Here is a 22835-nt window from a genome sequence, read left to right as displayed (position 1 = left end):
TCGCTTGCAGGCTGCACAAAATGCGGCCAAAGCTTTTTTGTGAAGCAGAAGAAAACCCAGCAACCACGGGCGCTTCCTTGATCATTTAAATGGCTTGGGAAGTCAGGCGATAGAAATGGTGAGCCAAAACAAAGGACGGTGCGTTTGATCAACCGGCAAGTCAATCGGCGGGTTGTGGGCAGTAGCCTAAATGTGAAGTGTAAGAGAATTCGTGTCGCTCCCACTTCATCCATTCCCTCTCATTCCTATGACCGAACAAACCCTCTTTCCCGTCCCCAAGCTCGCCTTTTGCCCTCCTCCCCATTTTTTTTAACCCCTGAAGAAGGAACAAAGCATATACCGAAATTCCCGGTTTTTATTTAAATGCCCAATTTTGCCTGTAAATTAAATCTCAACCAGACTGTCAGTTTTGTCGAAATGGGTGGCAGTTTCAGTTCCTCAAGATTAGCGACCTGCTGGCCACAACCCAGAGCGCTGCACATCACAAACTAGTCAGACTGTCAAGATAAAGCAGGAATGAAACTTGGAAATTCCAGAATGATGGTAACACTCGCTCACCCACAACTCCTTGTCGGAATTATTGGGTGTGGCACTTTAGGCACAAACCCCTCTCCGTATTTCTTTTTCTTGAACATGAAATGCACAGGCGTAGGATGATCAGGTTTTAGCCAAAAGGGAAACCGCCTTCAGCCGTATCCAACTCAAGCACGCAGCTCCAAATGCCACTCAAAGGAAGCCCTCCAGCCACTGGCGTCGACCGGTTCGCTTAGCGTCTTGGTTTATCCTCTTGGACCTTCAAGAGTGAATTCCCAGCGGGTGTCAAATGAGAAGGGGTAACCATGACTTAACTGGATTAACCATGGACACATTAAAATCGGTCGAAGTCATTGGCTGCAGGGTTTTCTTTGAGGGACATTTGCCGCGGCGCGCTTGAGTTGTATCCTACTATCCAACAGTAGATTTATGTTTCCCTCTATGAGCCTGGCTTTGCTCTGCAGCGTATCCCCCAAACACTGTCTGTCACCGGTGACCACGAGCGGTCACTACAGGACTATCATCTTAATAAATTAAAACAATGCGCCCCGCCGGTGGCTCAGGGGTTACGGCACTCGGCTGCTGACCCGAAAGACGCGGGTTCGATCCTGGACGCGGCGGCCGAATATAGATGGAGGCGAAATTCTAGAGGCCCGTGTACTGTGCGATGTCAGTGCCCGTTAAAGAACCCCAGGTGGTCGAAATTTCCGGCGCCCTTCAATACGGCGTCTCTCATAGCCTGAGTCACTTTGGGACGTCAAACCCCAATAAACCAACCAACCTAAAACAAAGCAGAACGAACCATTGCGCAGTTTTTTATCTTCCAGTCTGTAAAGGAATTATTTCTTGTATTTAATTTTCTCGGCCCAGGTCTCACCATGCGGCCATTTCAGCTGGGATGCGTGCTGCTGGCATGCGGGGCCGTTGTATCCGTCAGTGCTGTGCCGTCGGTGGTGCTGGGCCCTCGAGATAAACTAGAGGTCACCTGCCATGCCGGTCCCGGAGAGGTTGAGATCACGCCTTCGACGTCCTTCCTCGGGAATTACAGCCGCTGGGCGATTTCCACCGACGCCGCACCTTGCGCGAAAGTAGCCAGGTGTGAACGGAATGTAGCCATATTATTTTTAGTGCTTGCATGCAGCATGAAAAAACCACGTGTACGCTGATGAATTCGTCGCGGATCGTCCAAAACAGGTCCCATGCGATGTATCCTAGAGTTCTGTCTGTAACATTAAAAAATGTGTTGTATCAGGATCATATTTAAATCACGACGTTTCACAGCGCATCAAGTTTTAACTGCGCACTGTTTGTGAAACACACAAGGAAGCTGCATAGACAGTTCTACGTCTGATTTTCTGCAGCAAAGTGGCATTCTTCGGAGGGTGCCCTTTAGCGGGGTAGCTTACGTGAACTCAGGCCACAATTATACGTAGGTGCCACAGACAAACAGCATTTCCTTTATGATAGCATTACGCTACGTGCTGCGTTTCACTGATAGGCAAGCATATCGTAATGCGAGTTAAACCTCAGCTACCTCCTCACAAACATGGAACATCTTTGCTTCTGCATGCTCTAATCCTTGAGGAGCCCTTACAAAGATAAAAACCAATAGTTGGAACCGTCCTGAGTGCCCAAATGTTCTCGTATACCGATGAGTACTTATTTTCCGGTCCTCTACCTTTTTCCACTCTGTAGATGACTTGTCCCAAGCTCTTTCAATTAAGGCTAGCTTCACACCTGTGTCAAGCCAATACAATGTGCTCCATAGTGGGGCTTTTATTCTTCGTAATTGATGTCATTGCCCAAGAATGTTAGTTAACTGCACACCAACTGAGAAGATGAAACCTTTCTATGCGCTTTTATATAGTGCTAAGTTGTTTACTCGCAATGCTGTTGGAGTGTAAAGCCTCCTCGCTTTCAGAAATTGGAGGGGAAACATTAGCTTCACCTTCAGGGAATGACATTATAGCGTTAATGGACTAGTTCCCATATATGCGGAATTGTTCGTTATCTACTTAACGTTCATAGGTCCCTGAGAGTCTTCATACCGCCCCTCGCTGCCACCGGTGGGTCTTGTGCGACTCAGGATGCCCTTCCCAGGCGACCTCTCGCGGTCGGTCATTAATTTGTCATTTGCCACAGTGAACAGTTTGTGATGACGCCACAAGGTCACGTGACATAGGCGACCTAAGTTCAACTACGTCGACAATAGACGCCGACGACGGCTTTTCTGCGACACGAGCTCCTCAAAGCTATCGCGTTAAAACCAAGCAACACATAGTGTATACAAATGTGCTACTTCCTGACCATTCTACAACCATGCCCAACATTTCTTTTTCACCCAGACGAATCTTCGCGAAAAATGGCACCACAGTGGACGCTGCCATCGCCACCCTTCTGTGCATGGGAGTGGTCCTTCCTCACTCTATGGGCATAGGCGGAGGCTTCATAGCCACCATCTATTCGAGGTGCGTAGCGTGTCTTCATCGTCACAATGCGCTCATCTTGTTCCTTTGACAAACTTTTTAGCACTGAGCACTCCGTAAAAAGAGTTGCCCCTCTGGTGAACGTAAATGGCGATCTTTCCGTGTCGAGCACCAGATTCGCTGCAGAACCAGAAACGTGTCGGAATGCCTTCATTACACAGCCGACAATACCGCCGCGGTGGCTCAGTGGTTATGGTGCTCGGCTGCTGACCCGAAAGACGCGGGTTCGATCCCAGCCGGGGCGGCTGAATTTCGATGGAGACGAAATTCTTGAGGCCCGTGTACTGTGCGATGTCAGTGCACGTTAAAGAACGCCCGATGGTCGAAATTTCCGGAGCCCTTGACTACGGCGTCTCCCATAGCCTGTGTCGCTTTGGGACGTTAAACCCCATAAACCAAACCAAACCAAACCAAACCAACCATCTGGCCGTAATACTGCATACAACTTACAATATTGTGGCCTTGTGACGTTTCCAATTGATTAGATGGTTATCTTTCTTTCTACAGTACGAGAAACTCCTTATATCACTCTAGATTACCGTCTGATATCAGATATCACACGCCTCCTGCTCGCGACAGCAGCATTGCTGCGAAATATTCTGTTATGTCCATAGCCAATAGCCTAGCTCTCGAAAATTAAGAGAGAAATAAGGACGATTGAGATTAGAAACGCCCATCGTAAAAATAAAGTAATTACGATAAGAACGACGTTCTAGCGTGGACGAACAAACCAGTAGGCAGGGTCACTTGCCTGGTCGCTTTGTCACTGTCGCTGATATGTGGCCCAGAAGAGCAAGGTTCCGGGCTAGTTGCTGATGCATTTAAAGGAAGAGACAGCGCGAAGAAACGACACACACACGAGCGCTCGTGTGTGTGTCATTTCTTCGTGTGTCCGTGTTTCGTCGCGCTCTTTCTTCCTTTAAATGATATGTGGCCATTAAGCATTTTTCTTTTAGAAAAAATTTACAAGGTATATATATATATTTGCTGATATTGTACAGTTACGTTTAATGTTGGCGATTCATGGGGCTATGATAAAAAAAGAGCGAAAGAAAAATCATGGCAGCATGCTCCGCCACTGTTTTTGGCGAATACAGACTTCGCGGAGTTTTTTTTTTTTTTTTCTATACACAGAGTTTACGGAAAAAGCGCTTTCGAGCAACGTAAAATATTCGAACACACTATAAAAATTAAAGCTTGTTTTCTGCTCTAAATTGGCGTCTGTTTTATACGAGCGGATTAACAAACGATATTGTTGGTGTCCATCTAGGGCAAAAAGACGTCGTTGATTAGCGTTCACGTGCACTGGCCTCACGAACGCAGTCTTAGTCGTCTTCATTTTTTTTCACTGTCAAGAAGATGCATTGAGAGGAGGTGAAATAAAGATTCTGGAGTACTGTGAAAACTGTTTCCTTATCCTTGTCTTTAAGAGAGGTGCTCGAAACATATAAAAGCCCTTCAACTCTCTTCAACCTTTTAAACGAACAAAGTGTTGTATATTGCAGTATAAACGCGAGCGACAAAGGTAAATAGTGAAAGAAAGAAAAGGATAACTGAAATAAAGTACATAACGGCTGCTGCGAGCTCTAGAATGTCATGTTCTCCTTAATGATTTCTACTGCAGGCTATGTGAACCTCATGTAGAACTTAGCACAAAACCAGAGAGAGAAGAACCTGAAAGGAACAATCACGACTAGACAAATGCAATAACTTCCAACTGAACAGAACAAGTACACTTTCACAGGCCAACAGGACGCTCGTGAAGCATCAACCTTTTAAATTTCTATTCGACCCTTTCTGTATATTGAGCATCCTGGTGTTTTCTCTCTGCACACGACTGTAAGCCACATCCTTTTTTTTTTCTTTTTGCGGATGCGCTTTCCTCAGATTTTTACGTACGGGCAAGGTCCACATGTGTAAGCGTGTAGCTGCTCTGCTTTCCTTTTTACCTTACCAATGCCCTTTTGATCACTGAGATATTAGAATAGATGCGCTTTAAAAGCCAAGCTTTGATGGTTACTATCATTTAGTAAGGAGTCCGACGAAAAAAGCGCACTTTTCGTATTTCATCCAGAAAAACTAACAAAGCAGAAGTTTTGATCGCCCGGGAAACAGCCCCAGTGTGTGCTGAAGAAACCCTGTTCAACACAACGTCCAAGATTTGGGGTAAGTTATGGCAGCTGTTGGCTGCAATGCTTCAGAGAACGAAATGAGTATTATTCAGTTTTAGGATGAAAAGGTATAATTGTATGGCCAAACTTAAAGAAACCGCAAATATAAGGAAAAAACAGTCCATACAATATACTGCTTCAAGAAAGTGCACCCAAAACTCACCTAATGAGAGGTACCGGAGCGGTGGCCTAGTGGTTTGAGCATCTGCCTTGCATACGGGAGGTGCAGTGCTCGATCCCCAGTGCCGCCAGGTACCCACCGGTGATACAATGGGTAACGTCTTTCCCCTGGCCTGTGCTCGGCTTAAGTGAAATGCTTGCAAAAGGGTCTTTGGCCCCCCTACCTTGGGTAGACGAATAACACCCTGCCATGGCACTCTTTGCCTACAGATGCCCTTGCGCCATATAAATTCATCATCATCGTCACCTAATGAGAGATAATTCTTTCTCTAGTTGTGTCAATGCCACCTAGATGGTTTTGCGTCCGCTGCTTGCACATCAGCTGTTTGACACCTTTACATATGTATTGACACATGTATCTCAATAAGTAAGGAGACTAACAGTGATAGTTAAAAATTTTAACTGCTCAGTATTAATTAGCTAGCTTACTGTTAGCACGTCTTAGCTTTACTCTGATGCGCCACACCGCTGACGATGCTATGCCGAAAAAAGCACTCTTCTATATCAAAAAGCCTATATTTGAAAATTGCAGAACATCTTAGGTGAAAAACCCGCTGTATTACGAAACGCGAGTTCTTATTTTTTTACAGTTGCCATAATTTATTTATTACTGCAAATGATGAAATGACACTCTGTGCAGCCTGTGCAAGCATAAAAACACAGTAGTTCCTCCTTTTCATTATAATTTCTACACTAAAACGTCTTTAACAGAGCATTAAATGTATTTTTAAATGATGGCCATCTTGTAACACAGTTCATGGAGCCACAAATTCTGCTTCAAGAATTCAGGAGTTAGTCCAATGCATATCATCCAGGTAAATTATGACGTAGATAAACGAAATCTGAGCAATACAAAAAGCAAGCGATTGCGAGTAAACGTTAATCTTTAAGGTATCTCGTATCTCGAGTTATAATGAGCTGTGTCGGATAAATGCAGGTGGTCTTGCGGTGGCCGTGCCAGGGGAGCTACGCGGCTACGAGGCGCTCTACAACCGCCTCAATGGCTCACTTAACTGGACGGACCTCTTTGAAGACGCCATTAGACTGGCCAGAGAGGGCTTCCCCGTGGGAACGCACCTAGCTGCCGCACTGCGGGAAGGGTCGAGAGTTCCTCCGCCGGTTCGCCCTTTGATGAAAAAGATCAGGTAAGGAAGCAAAAATAATGAGATTGTACAGCACAAATACCATTTCACAGCAACGGGCTCTCCAAAAAGTCTTCTTCGGGAATGCTTTCTCTTTATTCTACACAAGATGTTCCTGTTCACTATTCTTTATGCAAACCGAAGGTGATCGAACCAAACGAAATAGGCATTTAAGTGTAAAGCGACACAACTTGTTTGTCCTTTAAGCACACCTACTCAGCCCCTGAAATTAACTTTCCTGGTAGTTTAACCGCAAGTTTTTTACTGAAAACTGACTGCCAAGCAAAAATACCTCCATTTCAGTCTGTGCCACTTGTTTCAATGCAAAATCTGTATGCCATGCACCCAAGTGCTCATATTTCAATGAGCCTGTTAGTGTTTTCAAGAATTTTCATGCACATCACCGACTAATTGCGGGATACGTCCTCAAGAACCAGCGCGAGACAGCTCCTGTTAGCGGACTATAGAAAGCTGTTCCATAATCTGTATTACATCTGCATTTCCCGACTGCATGAAACACAGTAGAGTATTCCGTTTTGCACTGGGCAAGTTCTTGTTGCGCTTTTCCTACCGAAGCGCTCGTAGGGGTACCAATATTCGTCAAGGCTGCTATCTAAGCTTGTACCTGTATATACGGGGGCTCTCTTCTGTTATCGAGAAGAATTTTATACCTGTATTAGTGAGGTGGTCTCCCACCGAAGGCCACGTATTATAGCAAGCACCGCCTGTGTAAGGAACGTTGGCTAGCTTCCCGGCGTTCGGCGCCCACACAGGTACCCCTTTGAACCAGATAAACACCGGTGCAAAGCAGGGGTGGATCAACATTTGCACATGTTCACCTGTGCACCTGTCCGAACGCACAGACAAAAAAAGCGGTCTTGCTAGGTCGGGCGCGGTAAAGACAAAATGCAACCGCATAATGCATTTCTTTTATTAAACAGCAAAACTTGCAAATCATCACGACTGTCTTCAGTAACGCCAGACATCAACAATAAATCAATATCGTTGTGCGCTAGTTTTCGTATAGAACATCTGGAATGGTAAGAAAGTTTTAAAGAAATCGCGACGCAACTTCTGTCGGTTTCCGCGACATCCCCTTTTCTTCACACTATTTCAGATTGAGGGTTCGGCATCACAACAGCAGCCATCGTCTTGTTCCCCTCAAATGCATGGACGAAAATGTATTATAAACGTATCTCAACAATGATTTCTACATTTCCTCTTTCTTTGTCTACCTCTGATCTTTCCGTGTCCTCTATACCCTTCCTTCAATGCCGAGTTGCATATTGAACGTCATTTATGGACGGCTTACCTGCTATTGTTTCTTTTTTATTACTTCCCTTTTCGTAAATAGAACGCCTCCAGCGAAACAAATGCATGGTATTTCAAGCTATATCTTAATATCATAGCGATATCTTAATATCAATGTGATATCTTAATATCACACTTCCATATTCGGAAACAGAAAGAACGAAACTGTCGGCTTTTACACTGCGAACAGTGTTATTATTTTACTGTTCTTATCAGTGCTAATTTAGTAAACAATAACGTTGAGCTCGGATACCTAGGCTTTCTTCTCCTTCTAAGTTTACTGGAGGAAGGTTTATTTAGTATTTATAAAATGATGTCAATCATCTGCACCGCTCTTTTAGCTTATCTCTAAAAAAAAGAAATCCTTAATACAAATCAAACGTTTGTTCTTGTCCACAGCCGAGCGTTCACGGACAATAGGACGGGCGAGTTGTTGGGTGAAGGAGAACTGCTCATCCAAAGGGACCTAGCAGACACTCTAGAGGCCGTGGCCAAAAATGGAAGTGATTACTTCTACACAGGAGAATTCGCAGCACAGCTTGTCGAAGAAATCAAGAGTGAAGGCAAGTAATGCAATTCTCATTGTTCCATATCGGAGACTAGCTTTGGCCGCTTTCTTGGCGCATTTAGACAGGAGGCCGTTAACGATGCTCCTCATGCTAGGCACTTGACCAGGAGACTTGGAAGATTTCCGATCTGTTCTGGCTTCACTTATACTAAAGCTGGGAACAGGGGGCTAAATGTGGAATAAAATTTATTCTCCCCCTCACGTATATGAAGCGCTGGTCACTACTCGTGGCTGTTATAACGCCCATTTGACATGAGTTTAATGATTCGCACCTCTCCTCTATCTACATGGCCACCCACTATAGCCGTCTTGCATCCTCTTTTCCTAGATGAAAACATCGGCCAAACGATCATAACTAGGGGCTGTACTTCTCGGGTTTTGTTTTTTGAAAGTTCGGCAGACTTCTTTCGGCGTTTATTTCAGAACGAATTTTTCGTTGTTTTTTCGGCGACAGTCGCTCACATTACAGATATCGCTGTCTGTGAAGTGTTTACAGTCGGATTCATACAACTTAAGAACGAAGCGACAGATGCCCCTTTAAGGAGGCCCTCCAGTCATTGGCGTCGAAAGATTTTCATGACTCCGTGGTTGACCTCATTAGGCCGTGGTTATTCCACAATTCATCTGCCACCCCTGCGATTTCACGCTAGCATGTCTAAGGGGATTGTTAAAGGAGGGAGGTGGAGAACCGGTCGACACTATTGGCTCCAGGGGCTCCTTTGAGGGGCATTTGCTGCTTCATCTTTTAGTTGTATCCGACTGAAGGTATTTTCGTATTTCGCGTCTGTAAAAAATGGAGCCGCCAAGGCCAACGTTGAACCTACGCACTAGCGCTCAGCAGCCAAAGGCCGTAGCCACAGAGCGACCGGGTAAGGTTTTATTTATCTGCCTAGTTCATAAGCAACCGTTTCTATTGTGTATTCTGCGACTAGGTCGTGAAATATGCTTTGAGCTAGGAGCAAGGCCAGAAGTCTGCATTTGTAGCGGCGCAAACAATCCATCGAGCTATGCGCAAAGGAATGTAGGCTTTGCTTTTTACCTTTGTCCATATATTTAGGCGAGTTTCAACTTAACGAGGCTGAAGGAAGGCAAGGTGCTTGCATGGGCTCACTTGCGTGTCGCGAGGGCGCGCTGCGCTTATTCGGAGACATTAGGAAGAAATGTTTGTACGTGCCTTGTTTCCCGAGTCTTTGTTGAGTCTGTGCACCTTCATGTGACACAGAAAGCAATAGCAATTATGAGCATTGTTATCAAGCGCGTGATCCGAATCTCTTAATTAGAGCCTCTTGGGTGAGCCTTCCCTACCATGCTGTTCGGTTCGGTCTCAAGGATAACTGAAGCTTCTCACAAACTATCCAGAATGCAGCTGTTTATTAGTTATCAGGTTGATATTAAAAGAGAGAATTCTAGATTAACGAGTAAAAAGTACTTTGGTGCTACAGCTTTCAGGAGAAGCAGGCGTTAGCTGTTTATGTTTGTTCACTGCTTTGCAGCAGTTCAGCGTTACGTTTAAAGCACAGATTCTGATCAGCGTTTTTGATCGAAAGGGTAAGGAACGCTTAGACAAGTCGTCTCAAACACGTGGCCCGCGTGTCGCATGGTGCCCGCAGAGATGTGGCCTGCGGATCGCAGGCTCTCCAAGTTTCTAGTAAGGGAGCAAATTACTCATTGGCATCCACCCAAGCGCACTCATACGGCTGCAGAGGAAAGCTATGCAGCTTCCACAGAAACTTCGTAGTTAAAGAAAAATTCGTCCTGGTCCGGGGTTCAAACCCGGGACCACTGCTTCACTGGAGCAGTCGCTCTACCAATTGAGCTAACCGGGATGGCTAGCATATCGTAGGGCGAGAGCGAATTGATCAATAACTCGAAGTGGGAACAGGGTTGACCCTGTTCCCACCTCAATTTCTACTCAGTGGTCCTTGAAATTACTTTGTTCATACTGCATGTTTTTATATGTTTCCCAGCTTTACAAACGACTCGTGGGTGGGTTCATAATTGAACCTGACAATTTATCTCCCTGCCCTGTACGGTCACAGATTTTGTTTTTCTTTTTTTTTTTTGCACCTCATGCAGAAGAGATACGCTTGCACATAGTTTCAAATCAGCCGTTCTTTCACTTTCCACTCTTCTTCAGGTGGCGTAATAACGGTGGAAGACTTGGAAAACTACACAGTGAAGTGGGTGGACGCGGTCAATGCGTCCTTTAAAGACGGCCTAACGATGTTCTCGGCGCCACCACCAGGGAGCGGACCGGTGCTCGCCTACATCCTCGAAATCATGGACCAGTTCCGGGAATACGAGGGCGTTCGTTTAGATGACGACGCGCTCACGCTTCACAGGTGACGTCTGCTTTTGCGTCCGTTGTCTGCATTGCTGAATCCGTCTTCCAAAAAGCACGAAGCCACCGCTGCCTGAGGCCGCGTTGCGTCGTATACGTATTTGTTTCCCAAGCGATGACCTCTTGTTATTTTAGACTTCTCGCATTGAGTGACTCCTACAAGATTTTCATATTGCACTACTTGTTCGCTGTATGTATCAGCAGCGCGAACACAACGCGCTGCTGGTACATATGGATCGCAACCAACTAGCCCGACAGATGGTGTTGTCCGCTGTGAAGCAGAAGCTATGGGCTTGCTACCACGAATGCGTTACTACGCGCTCATTAGCCAACCTCAGTGGTCCAGAAGACACGGCAGAGCGCTTCGCGAGCTTGCGAAGTTGAGAACAAGTTGTCCGAGAGGGAATGCAAGCGGCCTGTGTATTCGGCGGTGGAACTTATAGGAATGCTCGATTAGGCTCGGAGAGACGCTTGGCTACACGGGATGAGGACGAGTCTGATGTATACGGGATTGACGTGCCCACAAAGTTTAGAACATCACGCTTGCCAGTCAACCCACGTATTTTAGATGTCAGGATGGGCAGTGGAACCTCTGCGTTCTGAGTCCGTTTACGCCCAGACGAACCGACACCGCTGCTGCTATTAAGATTAAAAGAACAACGAGGAGGTAAGCGAACGAGCATATCGACTAGCTACAACTTAGCTACTCTCACTGCCCTATACAGGCCGAAGAGAGTAGACAGAGATAGACGAAAAGATCAAAACAATAGGCTCGCGTCGCAGCAAACACGTCCGCTGAACCGATGACACCGGCTGTTGCATTAATATCCCCAATATCCCCAGCCACCTAATTAAAGTCTCAGAGGCTTGTGCAAAGGGCGTTTGCTCATCTAATAGGGCATGCAGTTGGTGCGATGCAAGAGCATTGCTGAGAACTGCTGCTAATTTCGCACGCTACGATGAAAAAGGAGCAAATCAAGAATTTATATTTATTTTATTAATTTATTTTTTATTTATTTATGTACATACTGTAGACCATGGTTAGGTCCAAGCAGGAAGGGCAGGTGCACAAAAAGCAAAATTATAGCAACAAAAATACAACAATACAGCAAAGATAATGTAGTAAAACAACAATACAGCAATGCAAGGCAAAGCAGAAAAAATACATAATACGCAATATCAAAAAAGACGGCTGAGGAACGCGTCTGGTTTTCAGGGTTGATTAGGTTCGGTTAATGAGTTCCAGTCGGATATGGTGCGTGGGAAAAAGGAAAACTTGAACTAGTTAGTCCGGGCAAAATATGGTTTTAAAAGAGCTTTGTGATAGTGTCGTGTATTCCGTGTTGGCATTGGGGAAAGATAAGCAGAAGGGTCAAGTCTGAGTTTATTGTTAAGAAGTAATGAAAGAAAATCTAAACGAAAATTTCGTCTTCTTACCTGTAGTTCTTCAATACCGTTAGCATGCATCAAGTCTGAGGAGGAGTCAGTGGGTAGATATTTTGAATATATGAATCTAATTGTTTTCCTTTGAATGTTCTCGAGCTTTCTTATATTAGACTTAGTATACGGGTCCCAAATTATGCAAGCATATTCAAGCTTGGGTCTAATTAGAGTATTATAACCTAAGAGCTTAACGTTAGCGGGGGCGTTTCGAAGTTTATGCCTTATATAACAGAGCTTACGGAATGCGAGTGAACAGATGTTATCTATGTGAGAGTTCCAAGAAAGGTTATTAGTAAGTGTTACACCCAAGTACTTTACGGACGCTACTTGTTGCAATGGTGATGATTCTAATTTATATACATATTCTAGAGCGTTTATTTTGTTAGTTATGCGAAGAGAAACGCTTTTATCTGCGTTCAGTGTCATGTCCCAGCGCTTGCACCACTGTACAATATTAGTAAGCGTATTTTGTAGGTCACTCTGATCGTTTTCATTGCTAACATCGCGAAATAGGACACAGTCATCACCATATAATCGAATATGTACGCCAGGGCAAACTTCATCGATGATGTCGTTAATGTATATTAGAAAGAGTAGTGGCCCCAGTACGCTTCCCTGTGGCACACCTGATGTGACTGGGAGACAGCCAGACTGGTGCCGACCGATTGAAACATGTTGACTCCGGTTAGTTAAATAATCATTTATCCAGGAAATAAAAATAGGCGGAAGTCCAATAGTTTTTAGTTTTAGAATTAGGCTGTGGTGTGGAACTTTGTCAAACGCTTTACTGAAATCTAGAAAGATCGCGTCAATCTGGCTGTTATTGTCAAGTGATGCCGCAAATGAATGGATAACTGAAAGTAGTTGAGTTACTGTGGAAAACCCTTTGCGAAAACCATGCTGGTAATCTGTCAGAATAGTGCACGAAAGAGAACTTTATCCGCTTATGAGCGCGCAATATTTTCGAGAGATGGCAAATAGCGACTCGTTGAAACCGTTGCAGCTTTTTATACTTTTCGAACGCGCAGTGTCTTTCTTCGTGGTGCGTTCTCTGGTGCATTCGAGCACGCGTTCATAGCCTCCCTGGCAAGTGCTCTTGTCCGCTCTCGTATGCACTTGTAGTGTCCTCATTCGATCACCTCCTGTGTGTGAATCTTTCTATGTGTTATGCTCGTCGCGAGCAGGAAATGTCTGTAAATATGCCTGTGCCAACACTAGCGTCCCCATTGCTTGCATACGCCTGATCGACCTCGCTTGGAAACCATGGGAAAGGAAATGGTATTTGTAAAAAAAAAAAAGCAGCCAACACAGTCACCCTTTATTGCACTTTTCAGTTGATGCAGCTTCGCGGATGGTGTCAGGCGAAAAGATCGCCTTTAGCATGCCAAACATATTGCATAATGTCTCAAGGCGGTAGGTGCAGTGTGCCAGAGTTGGCTCATTTTTGCATTTATGCATCAGCAGCCATCAGTGGAGTGAAGATCAACTTTCTTTTTGTCAGTGCACTACCGTGAATGCCAAAATATTTGTTTATATCCACACAAATACATTGACAGTTCACTGTGGTTGGTTGCTGCACACACTTACAATTTTGCACGAGGCGTATTTTTAGTTTACGCTCAAGCGCAGCAAAGCGTCCACTTAAACGCAAAAATGCGAACTTAAAGAGGAGTCATCTAACGCTGCGCGAGACATTCCTGTCTATACTTGTCGTTTATCACGCAGGTTCGCGGAAGCCTGCAAGTTTGCTTACGCAAAAAGAGGTTCCCTTGGGGATGCCGACTTCGTGAACTGCAGTGAGGTACGCATTTCTGAATGCAACACGCTCATATTCATGAACATGCGCGAGTATGGTACTTGACGCATTCTTAATTCAAAGCTCAATTTTTTAGTGCACATCAACGTGTTCGAAATGAAGAATTCTAGTATACCTTCGCTGATTGTTCATGTTAGCGTCAGCGCAGTGTGGCGGGAAAAGACAACGAAAAAATCCACCGCGAACTTTTTTCCACTGCCTTATGGGCGCAGAACTGAGCCCTATTTCTTCTCTTCCCGTTCTCTAGTACAGAGTAGCGGGATAAATAATGATCCCTCAGGCTGGACTTTTTGCCTTTTACAGCGGTAGTTGTTAAATATCTACTAGTACGAGTTTACTGCTTATAGTCTACCGCAGACCATGCGGAAGACCGACGCTGCAGCAGTTCCTGCGAGGGTTTTACCCCTGCAGGAACACACCACCATTCCCCTCCCTCCCAGCCCTTGCAAGAACACCTTTTCTAAAGAGTATTACTGACCTCAATATCGAGAGACATGTAGTCAAAAACATAGGAAACATAAACACAAACTTCTGCGATCACAAGGCTATCATTTCGGGAGATGAAAAACACCCCCGAAACTAAAAGCAGTTTCTGATATCCGTCCCTTTCCTGGCGCAAGCCAACTTTAAACATTCGCTTTAATGACTCCGCCGCGGTGGCTCAGTGGTTATGGTGCTCGGCTGCTGACCCAAAAGACGCGGGTTCGATCCCGGACAGCGGCGGCGGAATTTCTATGGAGGCAAAGTGCTAGAGGCCCGTGTGCTGTGCGATGTCAGTGCACGTTAAAGAACCCCAGGCGGTGGAAATTTCCGGAGCCCTTCACTACGGCGTCTCTCATAGCCTGAGTCGCTTTGGGACGTTAAACCACATAAACCAATTAACCTTTACTGACTCGTAATCATCTGGAGAGTTTTTCTCCTAATAATAAAAAAAAATTATCTGACAGTGATAGCTGTATACGAGACTTTCTACGGGGTAAAGTGCGCCGGTGTCGCCGTCAGCCTCACCGCCGTAATGTCTAATGAATAAAAACTGTCCGTCCACGTACTGGCCAAAGAGCATGTTTTCCACTCGTGTCCAGGCAATAACGATCGAGTAAGCTGGCTTGTCAGCGCTCTCAGAAACGCGCCTCTGTGATTAAATGATTCAGGTGGGCCTCATAATTATGGGTACTGTTGGCTGTGGAGTGACTGCTAGCGAGATTGAGTCATTAGGAGTCATACATTGCAAACTGACCAACGATTAATCCGGGGCAAAGATGCGGCTCTCGTGTCTTCGGATAGCATTCTCACATCTGGTCAAATCTGGCAGATTTATTTTTTTTTTTGCCTCGGATGTGTGCTCATTGTTTCCCAGTGATTAAGGTTTGAGTTCAGATGACCTGCTGAAAGCGCTAACATAGAGTGCAAGCGCATCTTCTCTTTTTAAGTACCACTGGTTTCGGAGACGACAGAAAGTGCAAAAACGCAGCAATGAAACAGATGAAGCTTGTTTCAGAAGCTCCTGAATCAAATCAATGCAGGTATTGATTAGTAAACGTGGTAGGCTCTAACTCGTGGGGGGAATTGTAATGCTCAGTCAAGACATCGTGTTAGCGCGTTCAAAACACTACCCCGAAAGACTTGCGCAGGCGGTCAGATTTGGAGCACATGTTTCCGGGAGCTTCGCATCACCTAGCTTCGACTATATATCACATATGTAATGAATACATGTGCATAGTCCCTTGTTTTCTACTTCATCTGTGAAAGTGGAAAGCGCAGTGTATATAGCACTGATCCCAAAGAAAATGACTCACCGCTGTGACCAGTGTTTGATAGTGTTTCTAAGTTTTCCAGTGTTTTTCTTTATCATTCCGAAAACAAGTGATAGCGTGCCACATCGGTACAGTGCAAAATGTTTCGCATCTCCAGTACATGCGTCTTTTTCTTTATATAGGCTGTAATGAAAGAGGGGCTGAGCCGCCGCTGTACAGCAAATGGCTCACAAAATCGAGCATTGGTGCGTGTGAAAGCATCACATCAGACATTGAGGATAACCAGTAATCCACAGGAAGTGATAGTCACGTCACTTTAAAGGCACATTAAGCATCGTAAATTTCAATCTCTGCTTACGAAACTGTTCAAATTTCCTTCTTTTTCTTCTTCAATACAGTTGGTTCGCAACATGACCTCCCCATATTTCGCTAAGAGCGCCAAGGACAAGATCAATGACGACCGCACCTTCTCAGACCCCGAGTACTACGGCTTCGTCAACGAGTCCTGGCCGCAGGACGGCGGAACGGCACACGCCACCTTTTGGGGAAAAGATGGCGTCGTCATCGCAGTCTCCAGCAGCATCAACTACTAGTACGGAATCTGTTCTCTCACTTTTGTTTGCTACAAGAAGCAAAAGCGCATCTCTATGTTTTTCCCCCCTTTTGCAGCGACCTAAACCCTTCAACAGAATCGACTACTCAGTGCTTGAATATGTGTTTATTTAAGGGAAATCAAAATTTCAAAAATATGTAGAAATGGTCTTTGTGAATATCCGAGTCATTTAAAAGCTCACCTTGGACACTACAATTTATAAATAATTTTTAGAAACTCCTGCTCCCAACCGATTACGGCGACACCCTGAGCACGTCCAAGTGACATGAGCGGGATGGGGCGCGGCAGGATTCAGTAAGGGTAGGGACCTTACTGTCCCTACCAGTTTTACTTATTGTTAATGTGTTACCATCGAAGTGTCAGTGTAAGCGGCAACCTGCCCAGCGGAATTTGAGCAAAGGGGCCTCACAGCCAAAGGCTAAGCGGCCAAGTAAAAGCTCTACTGCTAACGCACCAAAACAGTTTGTGGTGTGCTGACAAGTGATGGACTATCGATCGCTGTGACAATGGGCTCACGAGACTTGTCTCTTCTCCATAGGCTAGGAGCACGTAAGTCAAAATGCCCTTTTAACGCGCTTGCACAAGAGCCCCCACTCGCCGATTTCGGCGACGTCTGTCCTGTCCCTCTGCGACATTGAAGAGTTGAGTGGCAGGTGAGCCACCTTGGTCACGCGACATTGTTACGGCATCATCACTTGCCCGCCAGATTGTGAGCAAACTGTCCACCGTGGCAGGTGGCAATTCAATTAATGATTAGTCGCAAGAGGTTGCTCGTGAAGAGCAACCTGGGCCTCACAAGCCCCACCGGTGGCAGCACCTGCCATCGCAGGGCAGTGGCGCACCGCTTAAACGCAGCAGCTCTGCGCCAGGAGTGGTACGAGGACTCCCAGCGGCTTTTGAGTGTAAAGTATGGAATGACCAATTTCGTATACGTTGTAGCGTCATACCATTGCAGAGGATGGCGCGCCAGGGCCTTCGAGTGTGTTATGCACTCGCAAAGAATTGAACCGCGCAGGTCAGGACGTAACAGTGAAAGTCTGGGCACTTGACTGCCAGTGCGATCGAAGGCGTCGGGGTCCGCGTATGCGCGGAGGTTATCAAGACCCCATATGTCTTGCCCGGCTCTCTGCTGCGCTTCCAATGAAAGTACTTTTATTGTAGGAGTAGTTTCATCACCTTCCTACGAAAGAAAGAGAGAATTAAGATAATTATTGTTATTGCGAAGAGCAAACTTCGGGACATGAGAACTGAAGCATGACAACCCTGGTTTTCCCTCATTACTATTATCGCATAGCAGCAGCTGTCTGATCGTTCAGACAGTATAGTGAGCCTAGAAATGTATTTTCACTGTGCGCAGCTTTGGTAGTTTGGTGCGCACCAGTTCAGGAGTGGTGCTGAACAACCAGATGGACGACTTCTCGTATCCCGGCCTCACCAACCTCTACAAAGTTCCCCCTTCTCCGTCGAACTCTGTCAAGCCAGGAAAGCGGCCGATGTCGTCCATGGCACCTGCAATTTTCGTCGACAAGTGCGGAGAAGTGAAATTTGCGTTAGGCGGCACAGGAGGATCGAAAATCACCACGGGCGTTGCACAGGTTTGTCAGTTCATGATTTCTTCCGCTTGCACACTTTTGTACGAGCACTATGAGCGCGCTTCTTACAACTACTCTTGCAGCGAGAGGCTGTTGTTGAGCTTTTACGTCGAATGAACTACAATAGTCCCTCGCTCCTCGGAGCTTTACTCTCAACCGGAATCCGAACCGCCACCGGGGCACGAACAGAACAACTTCGTTTCCGAGGGCCTTGAACAATTCCACCATTACCGCAGCATCACTACACGTGCATTCGGCCATGCTCTCGCATTCCAAAATACAACAAAATTGAGACATAATGTGCGTAAAAGACCCAATAACTTCTAAATCCGCCCAAAGGGACAACATATATCCCACCTAATTCATTCCAGTCCTGAACAGAAAATGCAGTTACCCTCGGCACTATGGCCCAACAAATTTTTGCTACATCTCGCCAAGATACAAGCGCTATCAAGAAGCTTGCAGGCAAAGCAACCCCTCCAGTGCAGATAACTCTTCGAAAAAGCTAAAATTTGCTTGGCTACAGCGCCGAGGGTAACATGCTCTTTCGAAAATCGAAAGACTGATGTGAATGTTACCTACGATAAGCTACACGCTTCTGAATAACTAAGGCTACTAGCAGTAATAGTTGAAAAGTTAACTGCTCAACATTAGTTAATCGTGCTGCTAGTTTATGATAGAGAGAGGGCAGGCAGATGGTTTATGGACACGCACGAAGCGAATAAGGTAGGGCAAAGCCTCAGGGTACTTGCCAACGTTTCGACAAGCGGAATTGCCTTCGTCTGGGCAAAGCGTTCCCCATTGGCGGGGTTTAAATATGGCCTTCACTCCGAGGAGGAGGGTCCGAAGAGGAGGGCCCTAATCCCCCTCACCGGACCCTTAGCTGTGTTCTGATGCGCTACACCAGTGACGATGCTATTCCGAAAAAAGCGATCTTCTAACCCGAAAAAACTATTTTTAAATATTGCAGAACACCTTAAGTGAAACACCTGGCATACAATCCGATGGTTGTTTGCTGTGTTCGCCTAATATCAAAGAAAAGCTAGGTTCTCTAGGCGCAAGCGACGCCTATGCAGTGGATTCTGGGCGTGCTTTGAGCGCATGATATGGTGACACTTAAAAAATGCTACTTTAGCCGGTCAGCCGGCTAAATTGGCCGCTAAAACAAGTTCATTTGTTTCACAGCTATCTTCGGCGCTCTCCACATAGTTAGCTGGGTGCGAAGTGTCTCTGAATGTCTTTTTTGTTGTTGTTGTTTTGATGTAGTTAGCGGTGGTTGTGCACACTCTTGGTAAACCTGCAGGTGTCAATGCGGACGCTTTGGCAAGGAAACACAATTAAGCAGGCCATCGATTTTCCCAGGCTCCACCACCAGCTCTTTCCCAGCGACCTCAATGTGGAATCATTCTTTCCCAAGGTGAGAGGGTGATGGATTGTCCCTGAAGGAATTTGCTAGTGCACCAAAGAATTGAGACTTGCACCCGTGCACTGATGCTGAAAGCAACGGGGCCTTGTGAGAAGTGTTCGTGGTCATAAATTTCTGCCTTTAAATAGCGCTTAATTTTTTCTGTCCCGCTCATTGTGCAGTGCGCAGGTTTTCCTTCTTTAAATCCACACAATAATTGTGCAAGCCCTGTCAGCAGCAGTATACAAAGTGTGGTGATACGAGGGCAGTCTTCCGCCCCTCTGTCACACCGCTCCGCGGTTGCAGCGTCTTCACTCGCTAACCACGGACGTGTTCGCACTCGAGAAAGCAAAGAAGGACGGCAGTGCTTATAGACTCAGTTGCTGCTTTTTACACTATCAAATAATACACAGAGTGGGCCAGCTAGCTACAAAGCATCAACGAGGCATTCTTCTAAAGTAGAAGGTTACGTACGTAGGGTTTACGACTTACTGGCTGCCGCAGGATTTTAGTGGTATCGGAGGCGAACGTTTGCACGCGCCGAGAATGGCTGTCGGGTCTTCCCATGCGCACAGCATTCTTGAGGATTTCTTGTGAAGGACGCGCAACGGATACCATAATCTTTCATCTCCCTCTCGCTCCTGATATACCACATTTCATCGTCTTGGGCCCCAGGTCGCCTCCGTGGTGTGGGCAGTATTGTCTTTTGCTACCCACGCATGTATGGGCCACCCAAAAAGAATGCTAAATAACAATGATATCCCCGGGCATCTGACGAAGTTGGCGGCGAGATCAAATGTTTGCTACGCTCGCTTCGTTGCCCGGAACCAGAAGTCCGGCGGCATGGCGCGACGGACCTGCCGTGCGCCTTCCGCGGGAGGCGACCAAAGCATGCGGCCGCAACCGCTCGCTACGCTGACCGGATCTCGAAGGGGCTCTCACTAGCTCCGTGGAATTCCACGTAGCCCTCTGGGTGGCACTCCCGACGCTGCTTTCGCTTCCTCCATGAGGGATCGCCCAACCAGAGCTGTCCTACGCATGATGGTGGTGACGGTCAGCCGCGTCGAGAAGGAGGAGGAAACAGATAGATAGATACAGAGATAGGGAAAGGCAGAGATGTTAACCAGAAAGGATTCCGGTTGGCTACCCTGCACAGGGGAACGGAATGAGGGGATTAAAGAGGGAAGAGAGAAGGAACGGGAAACACAGTCACAATCTGTCAATCAGGGCAGTCTCTCTCAAAAAACAAAACAGTGCCTTGTAAGCCTTGATGGCAGTCGACTGTTGTGGCCACGGACCGAGGATCTTGGCCTCTGTGAAAGGGCGAGGATCAAGGCGGTCCAGAGCACAACGCAGCTCATGTCTTTCGGTCACAAAGACAGGGCACTCACACAAGAAATGAGTGATTGTCGCTTCACAGGCATAGTTCACACAACAGGAAACAGGCTTTCCTCAAAATGCACAGCCTGTCTAAATGCAAGAACTTTCGAAAAAAAGAAAGTCTTAGTTTCTCTGATGGTTGATGAATGGCAACTACTCACTTCGGTGCATGCACTGCGCCTAAACCGTGTTTTCTTCGACGCAAGCTTACTTTCGTGAAAAATTGAGTTTTGCAGCACTAATTTTCATAACAAAAATACAGCTTATGAACGCTGAACTATGATTCACGTGTGTCATTTAAGGATAAAAACCAAAGAATAGTGTACTCCAAGCGAGAACAGAGTTAAGAGTTTCAACGTAGCGCCTACAGAATCCAGTCTGCCGTCACCGCTTAACTCGATTAAAGAAGAAAGTCGGGCAAATTAGTATTTTGATTAACTGGCTGCGACATGGTATCTTTTCATTATTCCGTGTGTATTTCAGCACTAATTACCATGCCGAAGCCGCTTAACGCGACCGCCATTGCCCATGCTATGATGGCACCGACGGGACAGGCGAAGGACAGCTTCAGATGCCTCTAGGGCCTCGGGGCTCGGGACAAAGGTTGCAGCGCAATGGCGGCTGGCGGCCGCTGTAAGCACTGGCGGTACAAAACATAAGCTATGCTAAAGCTCGCTGTTGCCGGTGTTGCAACTGCTCCGCCGAGCACACCTCTGTGCATTGGGTGTTAATCGGGTGCATTGGGTGTCAATATTTATTCCCTCAGCGCACTGCAGATTCAATAGTTTTATATGAAATACCAATAAACGCATGCACTAGTGATCATAAACCGGCACTTTCGGTAACAAGCAAGGTGAAGAAGTGTCACAAGAATCACTTTCATGAAAAAATTTTAATAGCCATGAACAAGATATCTGATGTCGACAGATACTGCAGATAGCAAAATGGGGCCTGAAGAGGGAGGCCTCCGTCCACACCATTGCTGTCTCTCGGGGTATGATCGGATGATGTCGACAGAATATAAAGTGTATTTAGAAACAGGGGCCTCTCCCACTGCGATAATGTACGAAAAGTTGTGGCGAGGCGTATAAAAAAAGGGCAAAAATAAAATTGCCTCGCCCGTTCACTAATGTAAAAAAAATATTTTGGGACTAAGTACAATCGTTCTAAGCTCTATTCCCGCTTTTGTACTCATACCCAAAAATTCTGGTTGAAAACATTTATGAGCGGGAAACCGTTTATGAATGCAATTTTTTCATACATATGATTTCACTATAACAATCAATATATCCGCAGATCCCCCGAAGGCACTCTTGTTTTTTTTTTTCTTTTAGCGTTTTTGCTGTCGTCCAAAGCATGCCCAATTACTTTTCTATGGCTGTCTTGACTGTTCTAGGCGATAGATGGAAACATTTTGCCACACATCAGAAGAATGAACCATTACCTTCAATATTTACATAAAAGTATCTTACAATTTTCTAATTTTCAAAATTCTTTCCGAGAATAGTGTACATGCCACCATTCTTACCAGCTGTGTGTAAACATTCTAGAAGACATGCACTGCCTTCGACAAACTCCCAGTTGATTTACAGGAGGCAACGACCTGAAGAGCAGCTGCCGCAAAATGAAAGTATTTGGCACTACTGCATCCGCACGTACGGCATTCGGTTTTTTCACGTATTGTACATGGAGGAGTCAATATTCCCGCCAGCTATTGTATCATCCTAAGATGGAGCAGGAGAACTCTTATGACATATAGTGACCGCGAGTACATCCCTTAAACTGAGCCTACTGTTAGTGCGTGCTACCTACACTACTTACGGGTTTAAAAATTTCGGACACATGTTTTTGTCCCTTGGGCAATGCTACATGAGTTAATTCTGTTTGCATTGGTTTTCAGACGTATGTGAAGGAACTGAGAAGGCGGGGACACAACGTCACCTTCCCAACAGGCAGGTTCTCCGTCGTCATGGGCGTACATGAGCACAATGGACGTATCTACGCCAATTCAGACTTCAGGAAAGGTGGTTCTGTGGACGGCGAGTGAAAACGGAGTACAGACGACGTCGCTGCATAGTGATATCACAGTCAGAAACCTC

General features: G+C 45.9%; 1 protein-coding gene and 1 non-coding gene across 2 annotated transcripts; one reads left to right on the top strand and one right to left on the bottom strand.

Annotated features, from left to right (window-relative positions):
• The first annotated feature begins 1412 nt into the window (after positions 1-1412).
• LOC149364900 (scoloptoxin SSD14-like) lies at positions 1413-22783 on the top strand. The gene is made up of 11 exons (XM_089568770.1): positions 1413-1630; positions 2880-3002; positions 5095-5186; positions 6309-6516; positions 8224-8387; positions 10530-10734; positions 13902-13977; positions 16145-16338; positions 17717-17954; positions 19255-19368; positions 22637-22783. Exons 1-11 carry the CDS (start codon positions 1413-1415, stop codon positions 22781-22783), a joined length of 1779 nt encoding a protein of 592 aa, XP_089424896.1.
• On the bottom strand, positions 10145-10218 carry TRNAT-AGU (transfer RNA threonine (anticodon AGU)). The gene has a single exon. It is a non-coding gene; the product is annotated as a tRNA-Thr (tRNA).
• Positions 22784-22835: the final 52 nt, after the last annotated feature.

Source organism: Amblyomma mixtum, chromosome 2, assembly GCF_055824585.1.
Source record: "Amblyomma mixtum isolate Tamu chromosome 2, ASM5582458v1, whole genome shotgun sequence".
Lineage (NCBI taxonomy): Eukaryota > Metazoa > Arthropoda > Arachnida > Ixodida > Ixodidae > Amblyomma > Amblyomma mixtum.
The sequence above is the reverse complement of the archived record's forward strand: the minus strand, read 5'-3'. Positions and strand labels throughout refer to the sequence as shown.